The sequence below is a fragment of the Danio rerio genome, chromosome 13, assembly GCF_052040795.2.
Source record: "Danio rerio strain M-AB ecotype USA chromosome 13, GRCz13ab, whole genome shotgun sequence".
NCBI classification, from domain to species: domain Eukaryota; kingdom Metazoa; phylum Chordata; class Actinopteri; order Cypriniformes; family Danionidae; genus Danio; species Danio rerio.
In genome coordinates, this window is record NC_141033.1 from 20,242,794 (window position 1) to 20,270,697 (window position 27,904).

At 37.7% G+C, this 27,904-nt stretch overlaps 4 protein-coding genes across 6 annotated transcripts; all 4 read left to right on the plus strand.

Moving 5' to 3' along the window:
- Positions 1-552: 552 nt before the first annotated feature.
- Positions 553-4,538, plus strand: tlr4ba (toll-like receptor 4b, duplicate a). 2 transcript variants are annotated; one of them, XM_087277759.1, is made up of 3 exons: positions 553-761; positions 836-1,002; positions 1,084-4,538. In XM_087277759.1, exons 1-3 carry the CDS (start codon positions 678-680, stop codon positions 3,305-3,307), a joined length of 2,475 nt encoding a protein of 824 aa, XP_087133885.1. In that variant the 5' UTR covers positions 553-677; the 3' UTR covers positions 3,308-4,538.
- A 2,068-nt stretch (positions 4,539-6,606) lies between these two features.
- On the plus strand, positions 6,607-9,529 carry tlr4al (toll-like receptor 4a, like). The gene is made up of 3 exons (NM_001328605.2): positions 6,607-6,713; positions 6,799-6,965; positions 7,049-9,529. Exons 1-3 carry the CDS (start codon positions 6,645-6,647, stop codon positions 9,261-9,263), a joined length of 2,451 nt encoding a protein of 816 aa, NP_001315534.1. The 5' UTR covers positions 6,607-6,644; the 3' UTR covers positions 9,264-9,529.
- Positions 9,494-14,743, plus strand: tlr4bb (toll-like receptor 4b, duplicate b). Its single transcript, NM_212813.3, is given in 3 exon segments — positions 9,494-9,821; positions 12,205-12,371; positions 12,455-14,743. Coding segments are annotated over 3 exon segments (2,460 nt in total). The 5' UTR covers positions 9,494-9,734; the 3' UTR covers positions 14,661-14,743.
- Positions 14,744-18,856: 4,113 nt separating this feature from the next.
- ftr14l (finTRIM family, member 14-like) lies at positions 18,857-27,307 on the plus strand. Of its 2 annotated transcripts, XR_015505859.1 has the most exons (7): positions 18,857-19,285; positions 19,411-19,506; positions 23,215-23,448; positions 23,526-23,685; positions 25,412-25,471; positions 25,555-26,305; positions 26,373-27,307. XR_015505859.1 is itself a non-coding variant. In XM_087279174.1 (6 exons), the coding sequence occupies exons 1-6, from the start codon at positions 18,887-18,889 to the stop codon at positions 26,073-26,075; spliced, it is 1,470 nt and encodes a 489-aa protein (XP_087135300.1). In that variant the 5' UTR covers positions 18,857-18,886; the 3' UTR covers positions 26,076-27,307. The 2 variants fall into 2 exon arrangements, 1 of the variants encoding a protein (XP_087135300.1); XM_087279174.1 differs by having other exon boundaries at positions 25,555-27,307.
- The last annotated feature ends 597 nt before the right edge of the window (positions 27,308-27,904 follow it).

Here is a 27,904-nt window from a genome sequence, read left to right on the forward strand (position 1 = left end):
TTTAAATTCCAACTCCAAACGTAACAGGTATATCTTGTCTTAGCAGGGGATGCTTTATCGGTAGTTCTTTATTTGTACAAGTCTAAAACCTAATGGGATTGTAGTTAAAATGCTTATTTTTTAAATAAGCAATATTGTATTAATGTACATATTTTATTCAGTTCTTCTTTTGAGTATTAGAACATACTAAAATAAATTTAGTTAATCCTGTAACTATGAACACGGTAAGTTTCTGGCTTAAGTTTCCAATAGTTTTACACTTGCTCTTATGTACAGGGTACGGAACCCCGCCCTCTGCTGGTAGTTCATATTTATTATCCTTCTATGTGTTTTCCAGTATTTTTTCTCTCCCCAGCGATTGAGTAAAAGGTTACATGTGTTGGTATTTTCTCAATTACAAGATAATACTAAATCAAGACATCATATGATTTATTTGTTGGTATTAACTGATTTAGACATTTCAAATAATTTGGAATTAAAAAAATATAGAAAAATTAAACTGAAGGATTTTACATGTCACATGTGAATCACCAGAACCGCAAGCTAACTTGTTTTATTAAAATTTTGATCGAATTTCCCCTTTATTTTAAATGATGGTATTGGTTCCTCATTTGCTCCTCATGTGACCTCAAACATAGTTGGCTACATTTCTTTCATCAGAAAAGTTGTGAGTCTTGATGGCAGCTCTTAAGATGGGTTTCTATGCTATAAGTGTGTTTTTGATATGTTACTACATAGCTAATGGAGAGCCATGCACTCGAGTAAGTTTTCTGGTTTAAAATGTATTTTGTCTTACTGTTTTATTTACTGTTTTTAAATGATTGGTTTACCTTAGATTATTGAGAATCTTCATTACTCATGCATGGGAAGAAACCTCAGCAGCATCCCATCCAGTATCCCTTCCTCGGTTCAAACTCTGGACTTCAGTTTTAATTTTTTTCCACAATTAAAGAAGACTATTTTCCCAGTTCTGTCTTTTCTGCGAGTTCTTGATCTGTCAAGGTAAGTAATGCCATTACTTTCAAGATTTCCGTTGAGGTATTTTCTATAAATAATGTTGAATGTTTTTTATTTAAATTTCAGATGCCACATCAGACAGATTGAAAACGATGCTTTCTACAATGTGAAGAATTTGACTACTTTGTTTCTTACTGGAAACCCCATTATATATTTTGCTCCTGGATGCTTGAATACTTTATATAATCTGCAAAGGCTTGTTCTTGTGGATATTGGTCTTGAATCCTTACAGCTTAATATTAATAACCTTACCAAGCTACAGGAACTCAATGTTGGAACAAATTACATCCAGTCTATGACTCTTCCTCCATTCATGACCACCTTCAAAAACTTCAGTTTACTTGATCTGCATGCCAACAATATATCCATCATCAGAACTAATCACACCGTTGTGCTGCGAGAGATCGGAAGAAACATGACGTTGATTCTGACTTGGAATCCATTACTACACATTGAACCAGGAGCTTTCAAAGATGTTTATCTCAGACAGCTGGATATTCGATCTGCTTTTGTTTCATTTTCTGCTCAAAAAGCAGCTCTAAAAGCCCTGCATGGTCTTAATGTCAAAAGGTTAATTTTTGGAAAGTACAGGGAAGATAACGGCTTTCATTTCGTGGACAATGATGTTTTAGATGGCCTTTGCTGTTTTAATTTTCAGGAGGTATCTTACTATGTTTTGGAAAGTGCTAAAACAACAATTGCTATCTTTCGCTGTATGATCAATGCAACACGTATAACAGTAAAAGGAGGTAATATTTATGAAATGGAGACTGTGCATTTTCATAAAACCAAGGAGCTTTATTTGATCAACAATGGCTTGGGTACTTTGCCAACTAAACAACTTTCACATCTCCATACATTAGAAAAACTGGAAATTACACACAACAGTGAACCTATTTTTGCAGAGCCCTTCACAGACCTGCCTAAACTGCAGTATGTAGATTTAAGTGACAACCAATTGAAAATAAAACATTGCTGCTCTACACTTTTATCCGGCACTCCTCAAATCAACTATTTGAATTTGAGCCTAAACTCAGAAATTTCTGTTGATGTGGGAGGATTTGAAGGACTTGATTCGCTTGAGATTCTAGATTTTTCCTATACAAGGGTTGTACGCATTGGATACCTTTCTGTTTTATCCAACCTAAAGAATCTGAGGTATCTGGATGTTTCCTATTCAAGTGTAACATTTAGTAACATATTTTGCTTTCTTGGACTCAGCAGTCTTAATGTTCTCAAAATGGCTGGTAATAATTTTCAAGGTAATGTAGCAAAATATGTATTTAATAATCTCACGTTATTGGAGCACCTTGACATGTCATTCTGTCATTTGGTAGAGTTACACACAAGCTCTTTTAAATATCTTCAGAGGCTTAGACATTTGAATGTGAAAGGAAACTATTTAATTAAGATAGATTTTCTGACTCACCCAAATCTGAAACAGTTAACTTCATTTTATGTTGAGAAAAACAGCATTACTGCCATTCCACTTCATGTTCTCAAAAATTTGCCCATGAACCTTTCAGAGTTTGATTTGTCTTTTAACCCAATTGATTGCTCCTGCTCTCAGACTGATTTTATGTTGTGGATTATCAATAATCAGAAAGTTTTGAAGCAGCCAGAAAATATTTTGTGCAAAACTATTTCACCAAACTCAGATTTTAGAGTAACAGACTTTGACATTGACCACTGTGTCTACAAGAAAAAACTCATAATTGTTTTACCAGTATTTTGTGTAGTGTTTATAGTTGTGTTATCAATCTTGGTTTACAGGTTTCAATTTTATTTGCGTTATTGTTGGATTTTACTAAGAGGCTACAGATCACCTGGACAGCAAGAATGTTCTTATGACGCATTTGTGATATTCTCCAGCTATGATGAAGCTTGGGTCATGAATGAACTGATGGAGAATTTGGAGAACGGTGTGCCACCTATTCAGCTTTGCCTTCACATGCGGGACTTTCAAGCCGGGAAGTCAATCGCCTCCAACATTATAGATGAAGGAATAATGGGCAGCCGTAAGATCATTGTGGTCGTGTCTCAACACTTCATTGATAGTGCCTGGTGTCGCTTTGAGTTTGAATTAGCTCAGTCTCGGTTTTTGATGGAACGCAATGCCAACATCATCATCATTATTCTGGAAGATGTTGCGGAGAGGAAAACTAAGAAAATACTAGGTCTTCATAAGCATCTGAAGAAGAACACTTACCTGAAGTGGAGCAGAGACCCTTTGAGCAACATGAGATTCTGGATACGACTCAGGAAAGCAATTGTTGCTACAAAACAATGATATAGTTTAGGCCACAAATAGTTTGCATGTCTTACTTGAATAGTTTATCAGCATACAATGCAACAACAGTATTAATACCTTTGGTCTGATAATTTATGCATATTTTGATTGAATAAAGTGATGCCTTAATTTTGCGTTTTGCATTCACAGAAAAAAAAAAATTTCTGTCATAATCAACATATTCATTTGACAACACAGTTATTGTTTGTAAATTGCCTGATGTAAACAGCATACTTCGTTTTTTAAATATTTTATTATGATGCCTGTTGTTTATGCTATTGCTTTATTATCAGTTATGCTGGACTGATGGTCTGTAATACCCACAATGAACATTAGTGGGAGACGTAGTGCAGATCATCGTCTGTTTATTGAGTGAGTTGCATAGAAGAAAATGCCATTATAAGAGCAACTGTGAAAGCAAGGTGACTTTGTCTCATTATTATGTTAAAACATTTCAGTGCATTATTGCCATCTTTATGGCAGAGATGCTATAGATTTAAACCATTTAAAAGTACATGAGCTCAAAGTCCAATTGACCCTGAGTTTCCCGCAGTGGTTTAGACTGAGCTCTTTTATGATTTATCATTGGGTTCACAGAATTACTATGAATCTCCCCAAATAAACCTGTATAGATTGTGCTGAAGCAAAAAAAAAAAAAAAAAATTTCTGTCCAAACAAGCCACAACAGATATGGAATATGAACACCATATAGCACCATAAAGCAGGACACAGTCAAACGCTTAGCCAGTTTTGTTCTTGATTAAAACATTCATTTTCTATTGGTTGGTGATAGCCACACTTGTGTCAAGTAACCCTGATGGGACATGCACCATACCCAAGATGTGTCCTAAATTAGGCAATACCTCTTATAGATACAGCTGGGTTGTATCCACTGGTGAATCAAGACATCATGGTGCCCCTGGGCAACAAGTGCACCTGCAAACATTCTCTGTCAAAAAAATCATTCAGGCCAGCCAACTCTAGCGTTGTCCTGGGACCTTGATCTACCACATCCAACCACAGAGGATTTCCATATGTAGTACTTTCCCAGTATAGTGATTTACTGTGTACCTCCCTACTAGTAGGGTATCCTTGCTTCCTTGTTATGAATTATTTCCTTAGGTCTCCGAATCCCTCTCTGACATACTGTTTTAATTGGTCTCTTTGATCCTTTAATTTTAGTGATCAGGGGCGGATTGGCCATCTGGAAAATGGCAAGGGCTGCACTATTTTTTTTTAAAAAAGCATTGTTTTTACACGCAGGCAGCTTTTATCTCTAACAAGATGTGAATATGATGATGATCAAGATAATAGTAATAATAATAATGTTAAGCATTTGGTCCAATCAGCAACAGTCAGCTGGTTTCGAGATGGGCCGATCCAATTCGACCTAATCAGAGGTTACCCGGATATAATCAAAATCTGGCCAGAATGTCAAACAAACAGTAAAGCCACCTTTCCACTGCACACGACATTTGGACACAACTGTCAGAAAAGGCCTTTGGCAATCGCACAGAATTTTCAGTAATGTCATGCACTGTGGGAGAGAAGCTGATCTCGCAGTGTCCGAAATAAAGGAGAGCATTCACCATGGTGAATAAATGAATTCTAGAAACTCATAGACCGCTAAAAAATTATTGGAGGGAATGTTGGGACAACATTAAAAAATTATATTTTTATTACTCATTTATGGATCGAAATGTTTTTTGTAATATATACTTTTTCTAATATAAACAATAACCAAAAAAAATGCTATTTCTCTTCTCGCGCACATGGACCTGCTTGGACAACACTGAACTACATTGCATCCGGTTGCTTACAGATAACAGAAGTTATATTTATATAACTATATGATATAACTATTGATATATATATCAAATATTTCAATGGATCGGCAGCTCAATTTGGATCCGAATTTTCTGCATACGGAGATGATTGGATTCGGAACTTCATGCAGCTCCCGCACTACTTTACATTGGAAATGACTGACTTCTGGTCTGTTGCTTGTTGTTTTCAGTGGAAAGGAGGCTTAGGTGCAACACAAATAGTCAGAGATGGACCGTAAAAAAGAAAAGGCGGTGCCATAAAGCTTAGAGAAAGCCATAAAAATTGTTCTAAAATCACACACTGCCAAATAAAAAAAATGAACTGAAATATTCTCGAAAGGGGCAATGCGGTGGCACAGTGGGTAACGCTGTTGCCTCACAGCAAGAAGGTTGCTGGCTCGAGCCTTGGCTAGGTCAGTTGGCTATTCTGTGTGGAGTTTGCATGTTCATGTTCTTCCTGTGTTCACGTGGGTTTCTCCCACAAGTCCAAATACATACGCTACAGTTGAATTGAGTAAGCTAAATTGTCCGTAGTGTATGTGTGTGTTTCCTAAAACATGTCTTCTTTGGCTCTCTGCGAAGGCGGTTGCACTTTTTTCCTCTCCTTCCCATATCTCTCCAGTCTAGCTCCTCTTGTCTTCATCTTATTTTATCTCTGAGGCTCTCCGTGTCCTGCTGTTCAAACGAATAAGGAATTATTGATTTGATCAAGTGGTCTCTGGACGCAATTGACACCATCTTCTCGACGAGAAGTTTGGGCTCAGGAGAGCCCACTTGTCTTTCGGTGACGTTTGCAGCCGGATACGGGATGGACGGGTGGGAGAAGTGGTGCGCCATGTGCCTGGCTGCTCTGTCTCTGGGGGATATTGAAGATATCTACCTATTCAGAACTTTGATAACAGGGTTTCTGCTGATGGGCTTATGCGGGGCCTTGGGGTTTCTGTCTCTGCCAGTGAGACTCTAAACCATCTCTGTGTTGTTTTAGTTCTGCCCAAGTACTCTTCCACTGTATTTGTTCAGTATGCTTCACTGAAATTAATTTCAATGCTGTTTGTTCCTCTGTGGTAGGCCTCAGTTCCCCAGTAGTCTTTATTCCTCTCAGTGGGTCCACCTTCTTGTCTCAACTCCACCAACCCTCTGGACTTTGGACTTTTGTTGTTATACTTTCATAGCTCTTGTCCTGCCACTTGTCATTTACTAGCCTTCCAGGTTCAAATGATCTGAAGTTCTTTGATGAAATGTTTTGACTACACAAATAAATGTACCCATACTATTACATTTATAAAAAGGCGCAAGACTTGCAGAGGCAATAAAATATTCAGGCCAGTAATTCCTCTATTCAGAATGGTACTTCTTCCTTCAACATTAGGAAATTATCCTCGCTTCTCTATAATGTAATTTCATCAATAGCACCCTATTGTTGAAAACCATGACATCAGTTCCTCAAAAGTAATAACATCTCCAAAAGCAGGCAGGCATTTAAATGACTGGAACAGTTGAGATCACACAAGATGAATTTCTTTACTATAAGTGCTTTCATAATATATTTTCCAATAGGTGCTGGACAATCATGCACAGAAGTAAGTTTCTAAATTTAAATACATTTTTTCAATACTTATATAAAATTATTTGTTTATATAAATACATTTTTTTTTTAAATTTTAGATTATTGAAAATCTTCATTATTCATGCATGGGAAGAAACCTAAGCTACATACCATCCAGAATTCCTTCCTCAGTTCAAACTCTTGATTTTAGTTTTAATGACCTGAAATGGTTAAAGAAAACTGTATTCCCAGTTTTCACTTTTCTGAGAGTTCTTGATCTGTCAAGGTAAGCACATTTGTGTTTCCGTCTCAGTTGTTTTCAGTTGGTATTGTCTATAAATAATGTTAAATACATATATTTCTATTCAGATGCCACATCAGACAGATTGAAAACGATGCTTTCTACAATGTGAAGAATTTGACTACTTTGTTCCTTACTGGAAACCCTATTATATATTTTGCTCCTGGATGCTTGAATACTTTATATAATCTGCAAAGGCTAGTTCTTGTGGATATTGGTCTTGAATCCTTACAGCTTAATATTAATAACCTTACCAAGCTACAGGAACTCAATGTTGGAACAAATTACATCCAGTCTATGACTCTTCCTCCATTCATGAGCACCTTCAAAGACTTCAGTTTACTTGATCTACATGCCAACAATATATCCATCATCAGAACTAATCACACCGTTGTGCTTCGAGAGATTGGAAAAAACATGACATTGATTCTCTCTAGGAATCCATTACTACACATTGAACCAGGGTCTTTTAAAGGGGTTCATCTTGTAGAGCTGGACATCCGATCCACATTTGTTTCGTTTGCTTCAAAGAAACAGGGTCTAAATGGTCTGCATGGCCTTAATGTCACAAGGCTGATGTTTGGAATGTATAAAGATGATCCCAAACTTTACCCATCAGATCTAGACTATTTCGATGGTCTTTGCTCTATTCATTTTTATGAGGCATATTATTACATGAAGGAAAGACTTGACTGGAAAATGAATATCTTTCGCTGTATGATTAATGCCACAGTTGTAGTTGTTAAGGGTGGTGTAATTCGTGTCATTGGGTATGTGCCTTTTCATAAAATCAAGGAGCTTTACTTGATTAACACTCAGTTATATACTGTGCCAGGTAAACAACTTTCACACATTCGTACTTTAGAAAAATTTGTATTTACACACAACAGTGCAACTCAAGTTGAAAAATTCTTAGACATGCCGAAACTTCAGTATGTGGATCTTAATTCAAACCAAATTACTCTACAATCATGCTGCATAGATGTTTTATCTGGTACTCCTCAAATCAGATATTTAAATTTGAGCTTAAATCCACAAATTTCTCTTGATAAAGGAGGATTTGAAGGACTTGAATCCCTAGAAATTTTAGATTTTCATCATACAAAGCTTTTAGGTATAGGATCTTTTACACTTTTGTCTAATTTAAAAAATCTGAGGTATCTGGATATTTCTTATTCAAGCGTAACCTTTGTTAACGTATATTGCTTTTATGGACTGAGCAGTCTTAAAGTTCTCAAGATGGCTGGCAATAGTTTTCAAGGTGATGTAGCAAATTATTTATTTAACAATCTTACATTTTTAGAGCACCTTGATATTTCATACTGTCATGTGATAGAAATACATTTAACGTCATTTAAAAACCTTCAAAGACTTAGACATTTGAATCTCAGAGGAAACAATTTAATGAGTATAGATTTTCTCACCGACCCAAACCTTAAACAATTAACAACATTTTATGTCAATAAAAACAGTATAACCACCATCCCACTTGACATTCTCCAAAAGTTGCCCATGAACCTTTCAGAGTTTGATTTGTCTTTTAACCCAATTGATTGCTCCTGCTCTCAGACTGATTTTATGTTGTGGATTATCAATAATCAGAGAGTTTTGAAACAGCCAGAAAATATTTTGTGCAAAACTATTTCACCAAACTCAGATTTTAGAGTAACAGACTTTGACATTGACCACTGTGTCTACAAGAAAAAACTCATAATTGCTTTATTGGTATTCTGTGTAGTGTTTATAGTTGTGTTATCAATCTTGGTTTACAGGTTTCAATTTTATTTGCGTTATTGTTGGATTTTACTAAGAGGCTACAGATCACCTGGACAGCAAGAATGTTCTTATGACGCATTTGTGATATTCTCCAGCTATGATGAAGCTTGGGTCATGAATGAACTTATGGAGAATCTGGAGAACGGTGTGCCACCTATTCAGCTTTGCCTTCACATGCGGGACTTTCAAGCCGGGAAGTCAATCGCCTCCAACATTATAGATGAAGGAATAATGGGCAGCCGTAAGATCATTGTGGTCGTGTCTCAACACTTCATTGATAGTGCCTGGTGTCGTTTTGAGTTTGAATTAGCTCAGTCTCGGTTTGTGGTGGAACGCAATGCCAATATCATCATCATTATTCTGGAAGATGTTGCGGAGAGGAAAACTAAGAAAGTGCTTGGTCTTCATAAGCATCTGAAGAAGAACACATACCTGAAGTGGAGCAGAGACCCTTTGAGCAACATGAGATTCTGGATACGACTCAGGAAAGCAATTGTTGCTACATAGCAGTAATATTGCATCTATCCTTCATGTAATATATGTTAAATAAATAATAAGTAATCCTTGCAACCACAAATGTATAAAACAATCATTGATCTCTATGTTCTGATCGACAGTCTTTTCGCAGGGTAAATTATATAGCAAGAAACGCTAATAAATTAGCTTTTGTTCATCTTTGGAGTGCACTTTATAAACAAATAACTTCCCTTGTTGAAACAAAAGGAGAAGTGAGAGTTGCTTGCTCAAAGTACAATAAAAGAGAACAAACATTTATGTCAATTGGTATGTGTTTTAGATGAGAGCTTACTGCTTCACATCCACCGATGAGTGAGTTTGTTAAGTAATATTCCAGATGCCGTGATAAAAGAGCTGTTATCGTGTTAGTAAATTTGTATTTGAATTTGCTGACAATTTTGTTTTGTTTTTTTAACGTTAAGTTTACCATATATCTTAACTTAAGTAAGATAATTTTGAACAATGATCATGTCAAATGGGGAACGGATGATTTTCCTAAGTTCAATCTTTATTCTTGTGAATGCTGGACAAGGACAGGAATGTACCGAGGTAAGAACATTACATAGATTGTATTGTTAATGTAATTTACTGATAGGTTCTACAGAATATATGGTCTGTTAATGTGAGCCTAAGAATCAATATTGTAGGATACAGTATACAGTATAATTATTATACTATGTTATCAGTAATCTAATGTTTTTTGTGATAATTTGACTTTCATAGTTCTGTTAAAACATATTTTATAATAAATGTTATCATAGAATATAATTCATAGGTAGTTTTTAAATTAAATTAAAATTTTGAGTATGTTCACATGACACCTTTTTCAACTAAATTCAGAAGATGTTTTTGTGAGTTTTGGCTATTCATTTATTAGACAACAATGTATTTAGTGCCTGAAAGGCCTATATTTATAAGCGTGATTTTATGAAAGTGTTGACATAAGCCTGTGCGTAATACAACTCCAAATCAGAAAAGGTTGGGGCAGTTAGGAAAATGCATATAAAAACAAAAGGAAGAGTTTTTTAAATTTTACTTCGACTGTTTACTTTGCAAACAATAAAACAAACATTATTTAATGTGTTCCTCATGATTGTGTGGTTTTTGTTTTAAATATACATGCATCCCAATCTTGGTTCTTGCTACATATTTAAAAAAAAGTTGTAACTGTAAAGCATTTACCACTTTGTAATGTTGCCATAGGTGACGCAGTGGCGCAGTGGGTAGTGCTGTCACCTCACAGCAAGAAGGTCACTGGTTCGAGCCTTGGCTCAGTTGGCGTTGAGTGGAGTTGGCGTTGTGTGGAGTTTGCATGTTCTCCCTGCGTTCTTGTGGGTTTCCTCCGTGTGCTCCGGTTCCCCCACAGTCCAAAGACATGTGGTACAGGTGAATTGGGTAGGCTAAATTGTCTGTAGTGTATGAGTGTGAATGAGCATGTATGGATGCTCCCAGAGATGGGTTGCGGCTAGATAAGTTGGCGGTTCATTCCGCTGTGGCGACCCCAGATTAATAAAGGGACTTAGCCGAAAAGGAAATGAATGAATAATGTTGCCATTCCTTTTCATATCACTTAAAAGATGTTTAGGGACTGAAGACACCAAGTGATGAAGTGTAATTTTGTCCCATTCTTCCTGCAAACAAGTCTTAAGGTGGGCAACAGTGCGGGGTCTTCGTTGTTGCATTTTTTACGCTTCAAAGTGTTCCACCTATTCTGTATTGGAGAGAGGTTGGGACTGCAGACAGGCCAGTCAATTACCTGTTTCCTCTTCCTTCACAGCCAGGACTTTGCAATGTGTGCAGAATGTGGTCTTGCATTGTCTTATTGAAATATGCATAGGTATCCCTGGAAAAGAACGCAGCATATTGTGCTCCAAAATATCTATGTACTTTTCAGCATTTTATGGTTTTATCACAGAAGTGCAAGTTAGTTTGCCAAAAGCACTGACAGAATTCCATACCATGACAGACCCTGGCTTTCGGCCTTGTTGCTGGTAACAGTCTGCAAGATCCTTTTCTTGTTTGGTCCGGAGCACACAACGTCCATTTCTCACAAAAATGCCTGAAAAACTGATTCACCTGACCACAGTACTTGTTTCCACTCTCTTATGGTCCAGATGACCCGAGCCAAGAGAAGTCGACAGCCCTTCTAGAAACTGTTAACATAGGGCTTCCTTTTGGCACAGTACAGTTTTCACTGGCATTTGTGGATGTAACCACGTATTGTGGTACTTGACAAAGGTTTACCAAAGTAGTCCTGAGCCCATGTGGTAATATTGCTTTTAAATGAATGCCGATTCTTGACGCAGTGATGCCTGAGGGATTCGAGATCGCGGTTGTTCAGCTTAGGCTTTTGCCTTTATCCTTTATGCACTGAAATTCCTCCAGACTCCTTGAATCTTTTAATTATGGTATGCACTATTGAAGGTGAAATATCTAAATGTCTTCCAATCTTTCTTTAAGGAACATTGGTTTTAAAGGTTTCAATAATTTTCTCACATATTTGTTGGCAAACTGACAATCCTCAGCCCATCTTAGCTCCTAAAGTACTAGACCTTTCTTGGATGCTGCTTTTGTAACAAATCATAATTTCAATGACCTGTTAACATGACCTGTTTCAAATCGCTTAAACAATTGACCTGATTGCTAGCCCTAAATTGCACTTGTCCCAACTTTTTTGTTATATGTTGCAGGTCTGAATGACAGGAAAGGATGTATATTTACAAGTGAAATAAAGTTGACCAGAACAAACATTAAGTATTTTGTGTTCATATTGTCTGCAATGAAAAACAGGTTAAAGTAAATTTAAAAAATCGCTACTTTCTTTTTTTATTTGCGTTTTCAATACTGTCTCAACTTTTTCTGATTTAGGGTTGTATACTATAATGTATATGCAAATATAAAATATGTAAAACATGTCTTGGTCCTTTAATAGCTGATAAAGAATAAGGAATATTCATGTTCTGGAAGGAATCTGACTTGTATTCCTGGTAGTCTTCCCTTCTCTGTGGCATCTCTGGATTTCAGTTTCAATTTCTTGACCTCATTACATAAGCGTGTATTTCCTGTGATGTTGAATTTACAACTCCTGGATCTCACAAGGTAAATCAGTACTATTCTTCAGTGTGTTACAATTTAAACATGATTGTGTTCTATGTTTTTATTTTTATGTTGTGTCCTTTCAGATGCTACATCAGACAGATTGAAAAAGATGCTTTCTACAATGTGAAAAATTTGATGACATTGATTCTTACTGGAAACCCTATAACATATTTAGCACCTGAATGCTTGAATTCTTTATACAAGCTGCAAAGACTAGTTCTTGTGGATGTTCGTCTTGAATCCTTACAACTTCAAATTAATAACCTTACCAAGCTACAGGACCTTAAAGTCGGAACAAATTGCATCCAGTCCATGACTCTTCCTTCATTCATGAGCACCTTCAAAGACTTCAGTTTACTTGATCTACATGCCAATAATATATCCATCATCAGAATGGATCACACTGCTGTGTTGCGAGAGATTGGAAGAAATATGACGTTGATTCTGTCTAGGAATCCATTAATACACATTGAACCAGGAGCTTTCAAGGATGTCATTCTCAGAGAGCTTCATCTGCTAGCTGCCTTCATTTCGTTTAATGCACAAAAAGAGTGTCACAAAGCTCTCACTGGCCTCACCGTGGATAAGTTGTTTGTGGGACGTTACAGAATGGACGAAAAAATCAAAGTGTCAGTTCCAGATTATCTTGAAGGTCTATGTTCAATTAATTTTAACGAAATTTATCTTGTTCAAAAAGAATGGTCTGACTCAGAAATGCACTTGTTTCGTTGTATGGTCAATGCAACAAAAATCACAATAAAAAAAGCATATATGAACAGTATGAAACATATTCCATTCCACCGTCTTAAGGAACTGTATTTAAGTGACACTGGATTATCTGTTGTACCATTTATTTCACACATTCCAAGCTTGGAAAAACTGGTGATGAAGAGTCCCTTTCCTATTACCTTCACTGGAGTCAGTGACCTTCCCCTGCTTCAATATGTAGACTTGAGTGGAAACATGTTGATTTTGCATGAATGCTGTTCCATTCTTTTTCCAAGGACACCAAATATTCAATACTTGAATCTTAGTCAAAACTCAGAAATAACATTTGTTAATGAGCCATTTTCTGCACTTGACTTGCTTGAAGTGTTGGACTTCCACCATACAAAACTAGTCATAGTTTTTTACTTTGGATTCTTCAAACATCTGAGAAATTTAAAGTATTTGGATATTTCTTATACACGTGTTCATTTCAATACCTTGACTTTTCAGGACCTGCATAATTTGACTGTTCTTAAAATGGCAGGAAACAGTTTTAGTGGAGATAAATTGAGTTACTTCTTACAAAACCTAACAAGCTTGGAGGTTCTTGACATTTCACAGTGTGGCATTGAGAAAGTCTCCATGAGATCTTTTACTGGCACGCAGAAACTACGACATTTATATTTAAGTCGAAACAAATTGATGGTTTTGGACTTTTTAACTCAACCAGAGCTGACACATCTTACATCAGTGTATATTGATAAAAACAGTATAACCACCATCCCACTTGATGTTCTACAAAAGTTGCCCATGAACCTTTCTGAGTTTGATTTGTCCTCTAACTCCATCGATTGCTCCTGCTCTCAGACTGATTTTATTTTGTGGATTATTCAAAAACAAAACATTTTAAAACAACTGGAAAACATTCGGTGTAAAACTTTTTCTGCAAATACAGATTTCAAAGCAATAGACTTTGACATTGACTACTGTGTGCACAAGAAAAGACTCACAATTGTTTTATCAGTAATTTGTGTTACGTTTGTAGTTGTGTTAGCAATTTTGCTTTATAAATTCTGGTTCTATGTTCAGTATTGTTTTATTTTATTCAGTGGCTACAGATCACCTGGACAGCAAGAATGTTCTTATGACGCATTTGTGATTTTCTCCAGCTATGATGAAGCTTGGGTCATGAATGAACTTATGGAGAATCTGGAGAACGGTGTGCCACCTATTCAGCTTTGCCTTCACATGCGGGACTTTCAAGCCGGGAAGTCAATCGCCTCCAACATTATAGATGAAGGAATAATGGGCAGCCGTAAGATCATTGTGGTTGTGTCTCAACACTTCATTGATAGTTCCTGGTGTCGCTTTGAGTTTGAATTAGCTCAGTCTCGGTTTTTGATGGAACGCAATGCCAATATCATCATCATTATTCTGGAAGATGTGGCGGAGAGAAAAACCAAGAAAGTGTTTGGTCTACATAAGCATCTGAAGAAGAACACATACCTGAAGTGGAGCAGAGACCCTTTGAGCAACATGAGATTCTGGATACGACTCAGGAAAGCAATTTTACAGAAATAATCAATGCACTAAACATGTTTTTTTTTTTTTAACTGAATGTAATTTGGTCAAATAAAACAATGCATTGCACATTCTTCACATGACAATCTCTCTAATGGTATTGCTTTCTGTAAATATAGCATAAGATGCAGAACTTCTCTTTTTACAAATGGACAAATGAAAGCCGTATGCATCAGAAAAGTATGACAATACCACATAAAAAAAGTTTAGTATCAAGTGATTATGAAGAGAAAATAACTACAGGGGTTGGACAATGAATCTAAAACACCTGGTTTTAGAGCACAATAATTCATTAGTATGGTGTATTCCTTTTGCAGCCAATAAAGTATCAATTTGTCTTGGGAATGACAGATACAAGTCCTGCACAGTGGCCAGAGGGATTTGAACCATTCTTCTTGCAGAATAGTGGCCAGTTCACTGCGTAATGCTGTTGGATATAAACGTTTTCCAACTCGCTCCTCTCAAAATACCCCAAAATTGCTCAATAATATTTAGATCTAGTGACTGTGTAGGCCACAGGAGATGTTCAACTTTACTTTCATGTTCATCAACCCACTCTGTTCCCCTTCATAAGGGAACTCCAACGTGCATTTAGAAAATACTATGGGAGTGCATAAGTCAACATATCACTCTGAAGAGTAAGAAAACAGGCCAATGAAAGCCTAATTAATTGGCAGAGCTCAGCTCTACAGCTGATACTGATTAGTCATTAGCTATATTAGTGCCCACTGTGGAGTGAGCCTCTAGAATTTAGCTTCAGAGCCTCTCTCAAGACTCAAGACTTTCATGTTCATCAACCCACTCTGTTCCCCTTCATAAGGGAACTCCAACGTGCATTAGGAACACACTATGGGAGTGCATAAGACAACCCATTACTCTGAAGAGTAAGAAAACGGGCCAATGAAAGCCAAATTAATTGGCAGAGCTCAGCTCTACAGCTGATACTGATTAGTCATTAGCGCCTATATTAGTGCCCACTGTGGAGTGAGCCTCTAGAATTTAGCTTCAGAGCCTCTCTCAAGACTGAAGAACCCTTTCTGCTAAGCTGATTTCCAGAGAGAAAGCAGCAGTATTCACCAGTGCGGAAGACGACAAGGCAGCGGCGGTTGATTTGGGCTTCCCATCCCCTGGGCATTTCGCTGGTGCATTAAAAGAGCAGTTTCTACTTCAAAGAGCAGAATTCCCTAATAGAGCACACAGTCAACCTGCGCATCTTTTTAAAGATGTTGTTCCGACCTTGCGTTTCTGGATGCAGTGGTTTCCTCGCCCCCTATGACAGGCACAAGCATGTGGGTCCAGCATGTTGAAGCAGTGCTCGCGGACAGTTCTTGCCCTCACTGTGAGATCTTGACTGTTGCACAACTGAGGTTGCGGCATACCCCTGCATTAGGGTGCATCATCCCTGCTGCTCCCTGCCAAGCAATTAACACTCGGACAGGCCTGAGGCTTACAGTGGGGGCTTTCCATCGCCTCCAGGCCCACAGACCCCTCGCTCCTCATCAGTGCGCTCTGTCCAAGCTTTGAGTGTGAGCGCTGGTCCATCCTCTGGGATGGCTTCGCTTTAATTAGATCTCTGTCTATGCGGGTTTTCACCAATCTTGCAGAATGTGCCCTAGCGATTCTTCGGCCTCTTCAGCTGGCAGTGTATCCTCCTCTCCGCCGATTTTCACTGGTGCTGGAGCAGAAACACTGCTGGTCAGGAGGGACAGCATGGCAATGATGGCTTATATCAACCATATGGGAGGTATACGTTCCCGTTGCATTTCTCAGCTCGCTCGCCATCAACTCCTCTAAAGTCACACGTGGCTGAGATCGCTGCGTGCCATTCATATTCTGGGCGAGCTCAACCATGCAGCCAATGCGCTCTCACGGGCCACAACAGCTAGCTAACATTTACAACCATTTATTAACATTTACTAACAATACACAATACAAAATAAATCCCAGTTCCCATACCATGTGTTTAAAAGAACAAAATTATTACAAAATGTAACTAAAAGGTGCACATTATCAAGTTTAAAAAGTTCCTGTAATCTTCTGGAACACTTTTTTTCCCTACATATTAATTATGTAGACAATAAAAATTGCTGTCATGCTATCAAGTGATTAGATGTGAACAATTCTGAAAAATAATTTTGATGATTGACTTTTGCTCAGACCATTTTAGTACAACTAAATCGGGTTTTATAAAAGTCATTGGGTCTGTAGTGTGTCTGTTGGTGTTTGTCTGAGCTAGTTTTCATAAGTCATAGAATTTCTGAAAAGTGACATTCTTTTATCTGGGAATAATATATTTTTCAGTGACTGTGTTATGTAAAATGGGTTTTGAAAAACATTTGAGATTGTGATTGGTCAGCAAGTGCAAGTTAAAAAAAGTTAAATCATTTTTTTTTCTTTAAATCTTCATAAAATTGTCAATTTTAAAGTTTTACAAACATGTGTAAAAGAAGAGTTTTCAATGAATTTGTAAGCTAGTCTAGATGAAGATCAATTTGACACTTTCTGCCACAGCAAGAGTTGTTCGTTCCAAATATGTGATTTCTAGAATTTTTAATTTTTGTCAGTAACTCAGGCCCCGTTTAGTTTTAAAACGCCGCAAAAACACACATCATGTGACCACTTACACACTCAGGCATGCTCTGCAGTGTATGCCCGTGTCTGAGCTCCAGGTAGTACAATAATTCTGCATATTGACTGATTGCCTGCCTTTATTTCCTATATTGTATAAACATTATACTTTTATAATGACTATTAGTGATTATTAAACCTGATATTCAGCAAAAGAGACAGGGCATGTTTGATTTTTTTCAATGAAAATAAAAGGCACTTATGTTATAGGCTCCATTCTGTTATAAATATGCATACAGTGAAGATGACGGTCATAAAATATGCAGCTACACAATGCCTAAACATTTTTTGTGTCTGTTGTTAGTATCAAAATGAAAATAGGCAGTTCCTTGTATCATGTTTTTGTTTTGTTGTTAAGATCATTAAAGTAGCTAGGGTGATGCAAATGAGATTATAAAGTAGCCTACACTGTTCCCTTTAAAGATTTACCAGACATGTCCTCTGGAGTTTGTTTTCCATATCAAACTTTTAAAGTGTAAACTTCAGAAAAGGCTGCAAAATTTGTGCACTTAATATTGAGGAAAACGCCCCAATCAGATGTTTGCAGCCACACCTCTGTTTTAGACGTCTCCGTTTCCCCCATACACACTGACACAGAGCAGCAGCGTTTTAAAATGAAAACGGCCTCTTCAGCATTTTCGAAATGCTCAGTTTTCTGCACTGGAAAACTCCAGGGTAGTGTGGATGGAAGGTGTAACTGAAACGTTTTAAAAATTAAAACATATTAGTGTAAATGTAACCTGATTCAAGTCTCTTTAAAAAAGGCGGTTTGTTTATAAAAGATCATCAATGTCCATTCAACCAGTGGATTGAAAATGTCTGAAAATATCTTGATGGTAAACTTATAGAGAATGAGATTTTATTCAAACCTTGTTAAGCATTAAATTAGGGTGCTTTCACACCTACATTTTTGTTTCGGAACCTGTCCCGTTTGGCCAGTTAGCGTGGTTCGTTTGGCATATTTGAAACCACCAATCGCTCTCAGATCTGCGCCAAATCAATCACTCCGAGATCGCTTGAATGAGGTGGTCTCGGCTCGATTAAAACGAACTCTGGAGCGGATCGATTGCTGTGAGAAAGTGATCCGATCCAAGAGCAAAGAGCAATTATGTAACATTTGTAATCTCTGTTTTGGAACAACTGAATCGATTCACAGGTGTGAAAGCACCCTTAAAAAGTCTCAGATCTGTGTTATCAAAAATGACTGCTGCATGCAGCTATTGATTAAAGTGTACATTGTCAACAATGAAAACTCAGTTTATATAGTGAAATCTAGCTTTCATTAACTACTGGAGGAAACTGTCACATTATTCTGTCACAGCATATTTTCAACACCAAAGAGGTGTTTAACCACTTGTAAAACCACAGTTGTTTCCACTTTATGGTTAACCATCAACAAGGCCTTTGTATAAAGAAGTCTCATTGTTTACGTTACATTTTTTTCCTTTTCTCTTCTGACATAAGCTGTCACACCCATTCAGAAGATGTCATCCTCTAACCTGGTTAACTGGTTTATCACACATGGTTCACATTCCTCTATAAAATGAATGAGTCAGTACAGTTTCATTGAAACTCTGTTTAACATTCAGCTTTCTAACATGTCTCGGAGCAGTACAGCAAGCCAAAGCCGATATGGCACTCAGGAGAAACCCCGCCGATCTGGAAGATACAGCAGCTCCAGCAGCCGCAGCAGCTCTAGAGACGTGCTGTGTGATTTTTGTATGATTAAGAAAAACAAGGCAGTAAAATCGTGTCTGACTTGCTTAACCTCCTTTTGTGAAGCGCATCTCCAGGCTCATTATGAGTATCCAGCTCTCATGAAGCACAAACTGGTGGCGGCGACAGGGCAACTGCGTGAAAAGATCTGCGGCGAACATGACAAACTTCTGGAGGTTTTCTGTCGTTCTGACCAAATGTGTGTTTGTGTTTTGTGTATTATGGAGGAACATAAAAAACATGACATTGTTTCAGCAGCAGCTGAAAGGACGGAAAAGCAGGTGAGATGCTCAGTAGACAACCACTCATGCTCAATGCAACTAAATGATGACATGATACAAGTCAATATGCAGTGCAACGATTAACTGTGAGAAGATTAACGTTAAAACACTAACTTTTTCAACAGAAACAGCTTGGGGCTAAACTAATGACTTCACAGCAGAAAATTGAGGAAAGGATGAAGAAATGGCAAGATCTCAGGCAGGCAGTGGCATCTCTAAAGGTAAGCCTTTCAGAAATTATGGGCTCTATTTTAACAATCTAAGTGCAAAGTCTAAAGTGTAGGGTGCAAAAGCATTAAAGGCGTGTCAGAATCCACTTTTTCTATTTTGAGGACAAAAAAAATAAGCTCTGCGCCGCATGATCTAACAGGGCTAAGCTAATTCTATTAATGAGTAATGAGTGTGTTTTGAGAATAAACCTGAGTCAGAAACAGAGTCTCATCTCCCATCCTCTTTAAGAGTCAGTTGCATCGTGCCATGGCGCATTTGCTATTTACATGGCGGACTTTATAAGTGGAACAATTGAACACTTCGCTAGCGAAAACACAGTTAAACAGACCATCTGCGCGAGGATAAAGAATGAGCCTCCTCCAATCGGTCTTTACTTTCTGTTTCTCTCTTTCATGGTGTAAGGAAACAGTGTTGTACACTACACTGAAGACATCCATTAGCCTACGTAATTAATTTAGTTTCTTTAGCGCAAAAATTTGTTTGAAAACTTTTTCTAAATTCTAATTTCCAGCAAAAGAATAAATGAGCCACAATAACGAAGTGTGGTTAAAAAATTTAGTTATGGCTAAGCCCATGTCCTATGCCCCATGTGGTCCAAAACAGATGGACAAACCTAAGCCTAAACCTAAGTTTTTAATAAAACTAACATATAACTATGCAAATAATCAATGTTGGGCAGCAGTGTCGCTACAAGTAGTGATGCTACTAGCTTAACTACATTTCTCAGTAGCGTGGCGGTAGCGTCGCAACTTTATAAATCAAATAGCTTTTCAGTAGCTAAGCTATTTTATTAGTCAAGTAGCGCAGTAGCGTCCACACAAGCTACATTTACCAATCGCAGATCAAATAGTGATGCCACTGACATTTCACAGAGCTGTGAGGCCGGTGTCTAGCCGATGAAAGTAAAGCCATATGATGGTGAGAATGAGGAATTATTCTTCCTGTTTTATGGTGTTCAACAACATTTTTTTAGTGCGTTAATGCCACCTCTGGTTAGCGACGTCGCCAACCGAAACTTGCTTGATGGAAAGTTGACTGAGGGAGAGAAGTTATTGAAGCAGGACTCCTTGTGACCATACCTCGAGAAGTACATGTTAAAATGCAATATCTTCTAATGCTGTGCTCAAAAAATAAAAATACTTTAGTATATATATATATATATATATATATATATATATATATATATATATATATATATATATATATATATATATATATATATATATATGTATAATGCTTATTTCAAAATATTTCCCTTAACTATAAATCACTATAGTATTTTAAATATGTTACAGCTGGTTTTATTGGATTTCTTTAATTTATTATTTGGAATGTTTTTTTTTCTGTTTAGTATAGCATATTATTTACAGTAAATTACTGAACTGAACTATTATTCCTCGTGTTTCATTTTCAGTTTTATTGATCACTAAGATATGATTGACTTGAATTTATAAGTTTCTTCAGTTTAAAAATAAAAATTGTAATAATAGCTTAGATGCAGCTAAGCAACTTTTGCCATGTAGCTTTTAGTTTAGCTTGCTACATTTCCCAGGGGGTAGCTTTTAGTGTTGTTAAGTTACATTTTAAATAGAGTAGCTAATGGCTTAGCTCACTACATTTTTCAAATAGCTTGCCCAACACTGCATATAATTATATAAATATAAATATAAATATATATATATATATATATATATATATATTGTGATTAAGTTTTTATTGATTTTGATTTTACATGTGAGTGGTCTTAGCATCTTTACAATTTTCTTTCAATAAACAAAACAAGATCCACTCCTCCTCCTCCTGACCTGCCACCTAGGACTTTTTTTGCCTTGGTAGACCCTACTAGGCAATTAGCTCCTGACAACATAGCTCCTATGATCACTCAGGCCTTTAAACCCCTCCACGACTTTAAGGTGGTGGTTTATGGAAAGGTTAAATGAATGATCACAAAAACATTGCATATTAATATTGCAAATATATGCTAATCTGTTGCTTAAATATATTTAACAAGTGTTGAAGTTTTGTTTAAATTTGATGTCGTTATTGTAATTGGCTTACTGGATGTTGAGGAGTTCACTGACGCCTCCTCTAACTCTAGACAATCTCCTAGCTTGCCAATAAAATAGTTTGAAAACGTTTTAAACTTAGTGAATAAAAGTCTTAATTTATTTTAGAAAGATCCTATTCTAATTTATTTAAAAGTTAGTTTTTGTATGTAATATATTTACACTTATGTTTTATGTTTTTTTATGTTTCAGCCTTTAAAATTGATTTACTCTTTTTTTTCATATTCTTATATCCTATTCCAATAATTAACCATTCCTCTCTTACTGTTAGTTTGCTACCAGGAAATAATGAACAAAATGAAAGTTTGGTAACACTTTATTTTGATGGTCCATTTTCGTATTGGTCGGCTGTCTGCTTAATATCTGTTGATACTGCTCCTTCAACAGACATTTAACTGACTATAATAAAATTTGTAAGTACATGTCAACTTACATTAACCCTAACCCTAACCTCAATCCTAACCCCAACCTAACAGTCTAATTATATCTAATGAGAATTAGTTGGCATGTAGATGCAATGCTACTTAAGTCAACAAACGGACCATCAAAATAAAGTGTGACCGAAAGCTCTGCCCTAACTTAGGCCGTACTCATACTATGTACAGTTGCCTCAAACCGGGCCAAAGCACGCTTGTCCCCTCTCCCCCGACGGCCCGCACTCACATTACAATTGGGCCTGGGCACGCTTACGTCATCGATGCTGCACTGAAAGCAGTAAGCACTCTCGCTCAGCATAGTGGAGATTTCTCTAGTTATATCGCTTTAGTCCTTAGGGATGCTGTGACGCAGTCAGATATTTCGCCGAACAGATCAGCCACTTTTGACGCTCATAAACAATCATAAAGCCCTCGTGCTGCAGGAATTAGGAGGTTTGCTAAAAGTGCGCAGCTGTCGTGCAGTGAGGGGTTTGTGTCTTTAATGAACTACGGCAGTTTGCGTTCACTGAACAGTAAGAATGATTAATAAATCCATATGTCATGTGATACAATCCCTTAAAAGTCACATCTCGCTTTCAGTTTCTGGCTTTTTTTCGTTTTGCACTCACACACAAGCATACCGCGCCAAAGTCCAAGTGAACATCGCTCAGGCCCACCTCTTTCAACCGGGCCAGGGCCAGCAAAGTCAACCGTGCCTGAGCCCGATTCAGCGCACTCACACTTCTCAAACAATCCGGGAAATGGGCCTGGGCACGGTACGGATAGCATAGTGTGAGTACACCCTCAGTATTCTGTTTAGGCAGGGGTGCCCAAACTCAGTTCTGGAGGGCTATTGTCCTGCATAGTTCCAACTACCTTCAACACACCTGTTTGGAAGTTTCTAGTATACCTAAAAAGAACTTGATTAGCTGGTTGTGGTATGTCTAATTGTGGTTAAAACTAAACTCTTCAGGACACTGGTCCTTCAGGAACAAATTTGCACACCCCTGCGTTAAGGGTCCTTTCAGAAGTTTTCTTGGACATTGAATTTTTATTTAACTTTTTCCACTATAAAAAAAGGTTTTATGGAACATTAAATTTCCATATATAAGATTCATATATAAATTTCCAATTTATAAGAGTGCCAAATGTAATTGGTAAATGAAATCTAAGGATATAACTGTCACGTTGATGTTTTGTTTTTCTATCATGATAGCATTCATCACAGAGTGTGCTGGATGAGAATGAACGTATTTTTGCTGAGCTGCTGCGAGCGTTGGAGAGGAGGCATGGAGAAGTGAAGGAGATGATTCGAGCTCAAGAAGTCCTTCTGCTGACCAATGCAGAGAGACATTTGGCCAGACTAGAGGAAGAGATTACCCTGTTAAGGAAGAAACACACTGACTTGGAGCAGCTCTCACAGTCTGATGATCACATTCATTTCTTACAGGTACTGAGCAAAAACCAGTGTTTGTATGTAGTTCTCTAAAGTATTATAAAATAAAACAGCTACTTTATTTCCCCTAGAGCTGGCAGTCTCTTTCTGCTCCTTCTGGATATGAAGATTTGTCTAAGGTGACATTAGCGCCTCACCACACATTTGACAATGCAAAGAAAGCCATCTCTGACTTAAAGGTGCAAATGGAAGACATAAGCAAGGAAGAACTGAACAAAATCTCTTCAGCAGGTTGTTAAAACTCATAAATATACCGTATGTTGCAAACTTACCACAGAAGTGTTTTTTACTTTGTCTTTGTTTGTAGTGTAGACTTATGTGGGAATACAGTAATTTAAAGCTGTTTAGCATACACGTGTAACTTTTTTACACTTGTCTTGTGAAATATTATTGCAGTTTAAACAATTTCAAAGAATATTAAACATTAGTAGAGTATATAACTAGCGTGTGCAGAGCAAGTAGTTAGATTTTTTCTTCAGAGCCTCACACAGACCGAAGAGTGCTTTTTGCCACGCTGATTATGAAACAAATTCTCTTACCAGTGTGGGCGACAATGTGACAGCGCCGGTCGAACTGGACTCCTTTCCCATCTCCTGAATGTCTCACTGGTAGCTAAAAGACCAGTTACTACTAAAAGAGCAGATCCCCCAAGACAGCAACACAGTAAAGCGTCATGTCTTTTTAAAGATGTTGTTCCGACTGTGCGTTTCTGGATCCTGTAGTTTCCTCACCCCAGATGATGAACACGAGACAGTAATCATGGACAGATCTTTCCCTCACTGTGAGGGCTTGACTGTTGCTCAACTGAAATCACGGCGTACTCTAGCATTAGGGTGTGCCACCACTGCTTCACTCCGCAAGCCGGTTGGCACAAAGGCAAGACTGAGGATTGCAGTGGGGGCTTTTTCGTCGCCTTTGGGCTCGCGGACCCCTCACAGCTCTGCTGGTTGCATTGTCATCGATAAAGAGTGTCACCTCTATCACAGATATCTGTAGATCTGCAGGCTGAGTGACACCTAATACATTTGCAAAATTTGATAATCTTCTAGTAGAGCCGGTATCCTCCCGATTACTGGGTAACCCTGGTCAATCAGGAGAAAACTAAGCTTGGTGTCAAAAACGTTTGCTGCGCCATGCTTCCTAACCCGGAGATGCATGCGTTATTCGGCTCTGCTAAAGTGAGTTCCCCATTTGGCGAACCCTAGAGAGTTCCAATGAGGCCCCCAGCACGCGACTAAGCAGAGGAGCTGGGGTCCTGGCCCAGTACGATGTCTGGTATGGCCGCTTGGTCACTCTCCCAAAAGTGTTCTCCAGACACACGTAGGAGTTCCCACTGAAGGGGAATGTCTCAGTTACTAACAGGGAAATGTCTTTTATGCCACAACAGCTGGATCTCCTGCTGATAGCTGTGTTCAGCTCCTCAGCAGGCTAAAAGTCTAACTGCCTGCTCTGCACGCACCAGTTTTATATACTACTAATGATTAATGATTAAATAAATTTAATGGCTAATAAATCCGTAAAAACTCTGTAATAAAAATTCAAGGATATTGGAAAATATATTAAGTGATCTAATACAATTAATTAGGCTTGTATTTTGGGGTAGCACTGTAATACTTAAATAGACTGAATGGCAAGTAACTAAACCACTCCAACTCACAACAAAAAGCAGAAACATAATCCAGAATCATATGACAAAACAAATGGGTTTAAATACACAGAGAACAAAATCCGGATTAAGACACATAGCTGAAAAATTTACAATACACAATCAAAGGAGCAAAAGAACATGGGAAATTGTCCTCTAGTGTCTTTTATAGGCACTACAGCTTAAGGTTCTGAGGAACTGTAGCAATATTATATCTTGTTGCCTTAATGCTTAAAACCCCTTTCATCTTTTATCAATAATGTAATTTATCCAATTATAAATCCTTTACACATGTCAAAATTCTATCTGCAGTGAATGAGGTTAAAATTCTCCAGACTGTGGACCCAGCAAAACGAGAGGAGTTCTTTGAATGTAAGTTCAGAAATAGTGAGATTCTCATTTTATATAAACACATTGTTGATGCTGATTAATCTAAACACTCCTTTTCCATCTAGATTCCTGTCAGCTATCAATAGATCCTTTAACAGCCCATCCAAACCTGGTCCTGTCAGACAGAAACACTGTGGTGCAGATGAGCAATGAGCCCAGACCGTACCCAGATCATCCTGACCGCTTCGACTATTGGCAACAGGCACTGTGTAAGCCGGGTCTGGCAGGAGGACGATATTACTGGGAGCTGGACTGGAGAGGCACTGAAGTGGACATTGCTGTCACCTACAAAGGGATCCAGAGGAAAGGAAATGACAAACCTGGCAGCTTCGGAAGGAATGACAAGTCTTGGAGTTTGTACTGCTCTGAATCCGAATACTCGTTTATGCACAACAGCAAAAGCACGGCTGTATCTGTGCCCAGGTCCTCAAGGATTGGGGTTTATGTTGACTATGAGTCTGGGACACTGGCATTTTATAGTGTTTCTGACAAAATGACACTGCTGTACAAGGTGCAAACTAAATTTACTGAGCCTCTTTACCCTGGCATTGGAGTTTGGGGATACGGGACAACAGTGCGACTGTAATAAATCTACGCTGTAAAAACTATATAATCAGTAAATCATGACAACATATTCTTTTTATTGTAATTTCACTCACTCACTATCCTTCGGTGAGAAGCCCACACTAGTGGACATTAATTCCATGTGGGCCTTTTGAGGGCTTTTTGTGAGATTTTAAAAACAAATTATAATTAAATAAATAATTTTTTTTAATACAGTAGGCCTACCTATGAGTGAAAAATTAACCCTCAAGGGTCACCACAGCGGAATAAACTGCCAACTTATCCAGCATATTTTTTACACAACGAATTACCTTTCCAGCTGCAACCCAGTACTAAGAAACATCCAAACACACTCATTCACACTCATACACTACAGCCAAATGAGTTTATTCAATTCACCTATACATGCATATCTTTGGACTGTGGGGGAAATCAGAGTATCCGAAGGAAACCAACCTGAACATGAGGAGAACAAGCAAACTCCACGACCCAGCCAGCAGTTAAACCAGTGACCTTCTTGCTGTGTGGCGACAGTGCTAACCACGTAGCCATCAAGTCGCCCCATGATGTAACTTAATAGATACAAATTATTTTCCAAACCATGTTTTATTTGACCTATTAATATCTTATAAATTTTAGTATTTGGGTCCCTCACACATGGATGATCATGTTGATCAACAGATTTAGGATGTTTAAAATACTGAAAACCTCTATACAACACCACAGTTACTCCAACCATATGAGAATCATTTATTCATTCATTTTCTTTTCGGCTTAGTCCTCTGATTAATCTGGGGTCGCCACAGCGGAATAAACCGCCAACTTGTCCAGCATATATTTGACACAACCGATTTCCTTTCCAGCTGCAACCCATCACTGGGAAACATCCAAACACTCTCATTCACACTCATACACTACAGACAATTTAGCTTACCCAATTCACCTGTACCACATGTCTTTGGACTTGAGAGTGAAAACGTAGCATCTGGAGGAAACCCACATGAACATGGGGAAAACAAGCAAACTCCATGCAGAAATGCCAACTGACTCAGCTGAGATTCAAACCAGCAACCTTCTTGCTGTGAGGCGATCATGCCACCCACTGCGCCACTGTGATGTTATATGTTTTTTTTTGGTTTTTTTTTGTCTGTATATCACTGTTAAAATATTTCACTGTGCTGTTGCAATGTTGATGCTTGTAGGGGAAAACTCTACTGATTTATTGCATATATAAAAAGACTTAAATAAAACAAAGGTTTTGGTGTGATTTATTTGTCATTTTCAATTTCAAAGAATTTATTTTTTATGAAAGTTCAGAAATATTAATTAAAAAGCTGCTAATCATACATAGGCCTATTATGTTTTTTTTAAAAAATTGAGCTATTAGTGCTTTATACAACAATGATTTTCAGAGGAGAAGGCAGCAGAATGTGAAAACGTTGTGCTACTATCAATTCTGAATGAAAACAGGTCTAGAATTGACAAGCAAATCCACCAGATGGCACCAGAACAAGCTATTTATATTTTGTATTAATTGGCTTTGGGTGAAGCAACTCGTGTACTTTAAACAGTAGTCTAATATTACAGTTATGAATATGACCAGGTGTACGTCATTTTGTGGCTTAAGTATTACGACAGGGCTATGATATGCTCGGAACGACAACAAACGTTTCACGCTCAATCTCTACATTCACAAGTCTGTTTTCATGACTAACAAATCACTCCTTCTTCTGACCACATGCTCTTATTCTTGAATGTTATTTTCATCAAAATGGTCAGCCGGTTACGTCAGAACAACAATAAAAGAAAACGATGATGGTGAAGAAGCATCTATAAACGTAAACACTGAGT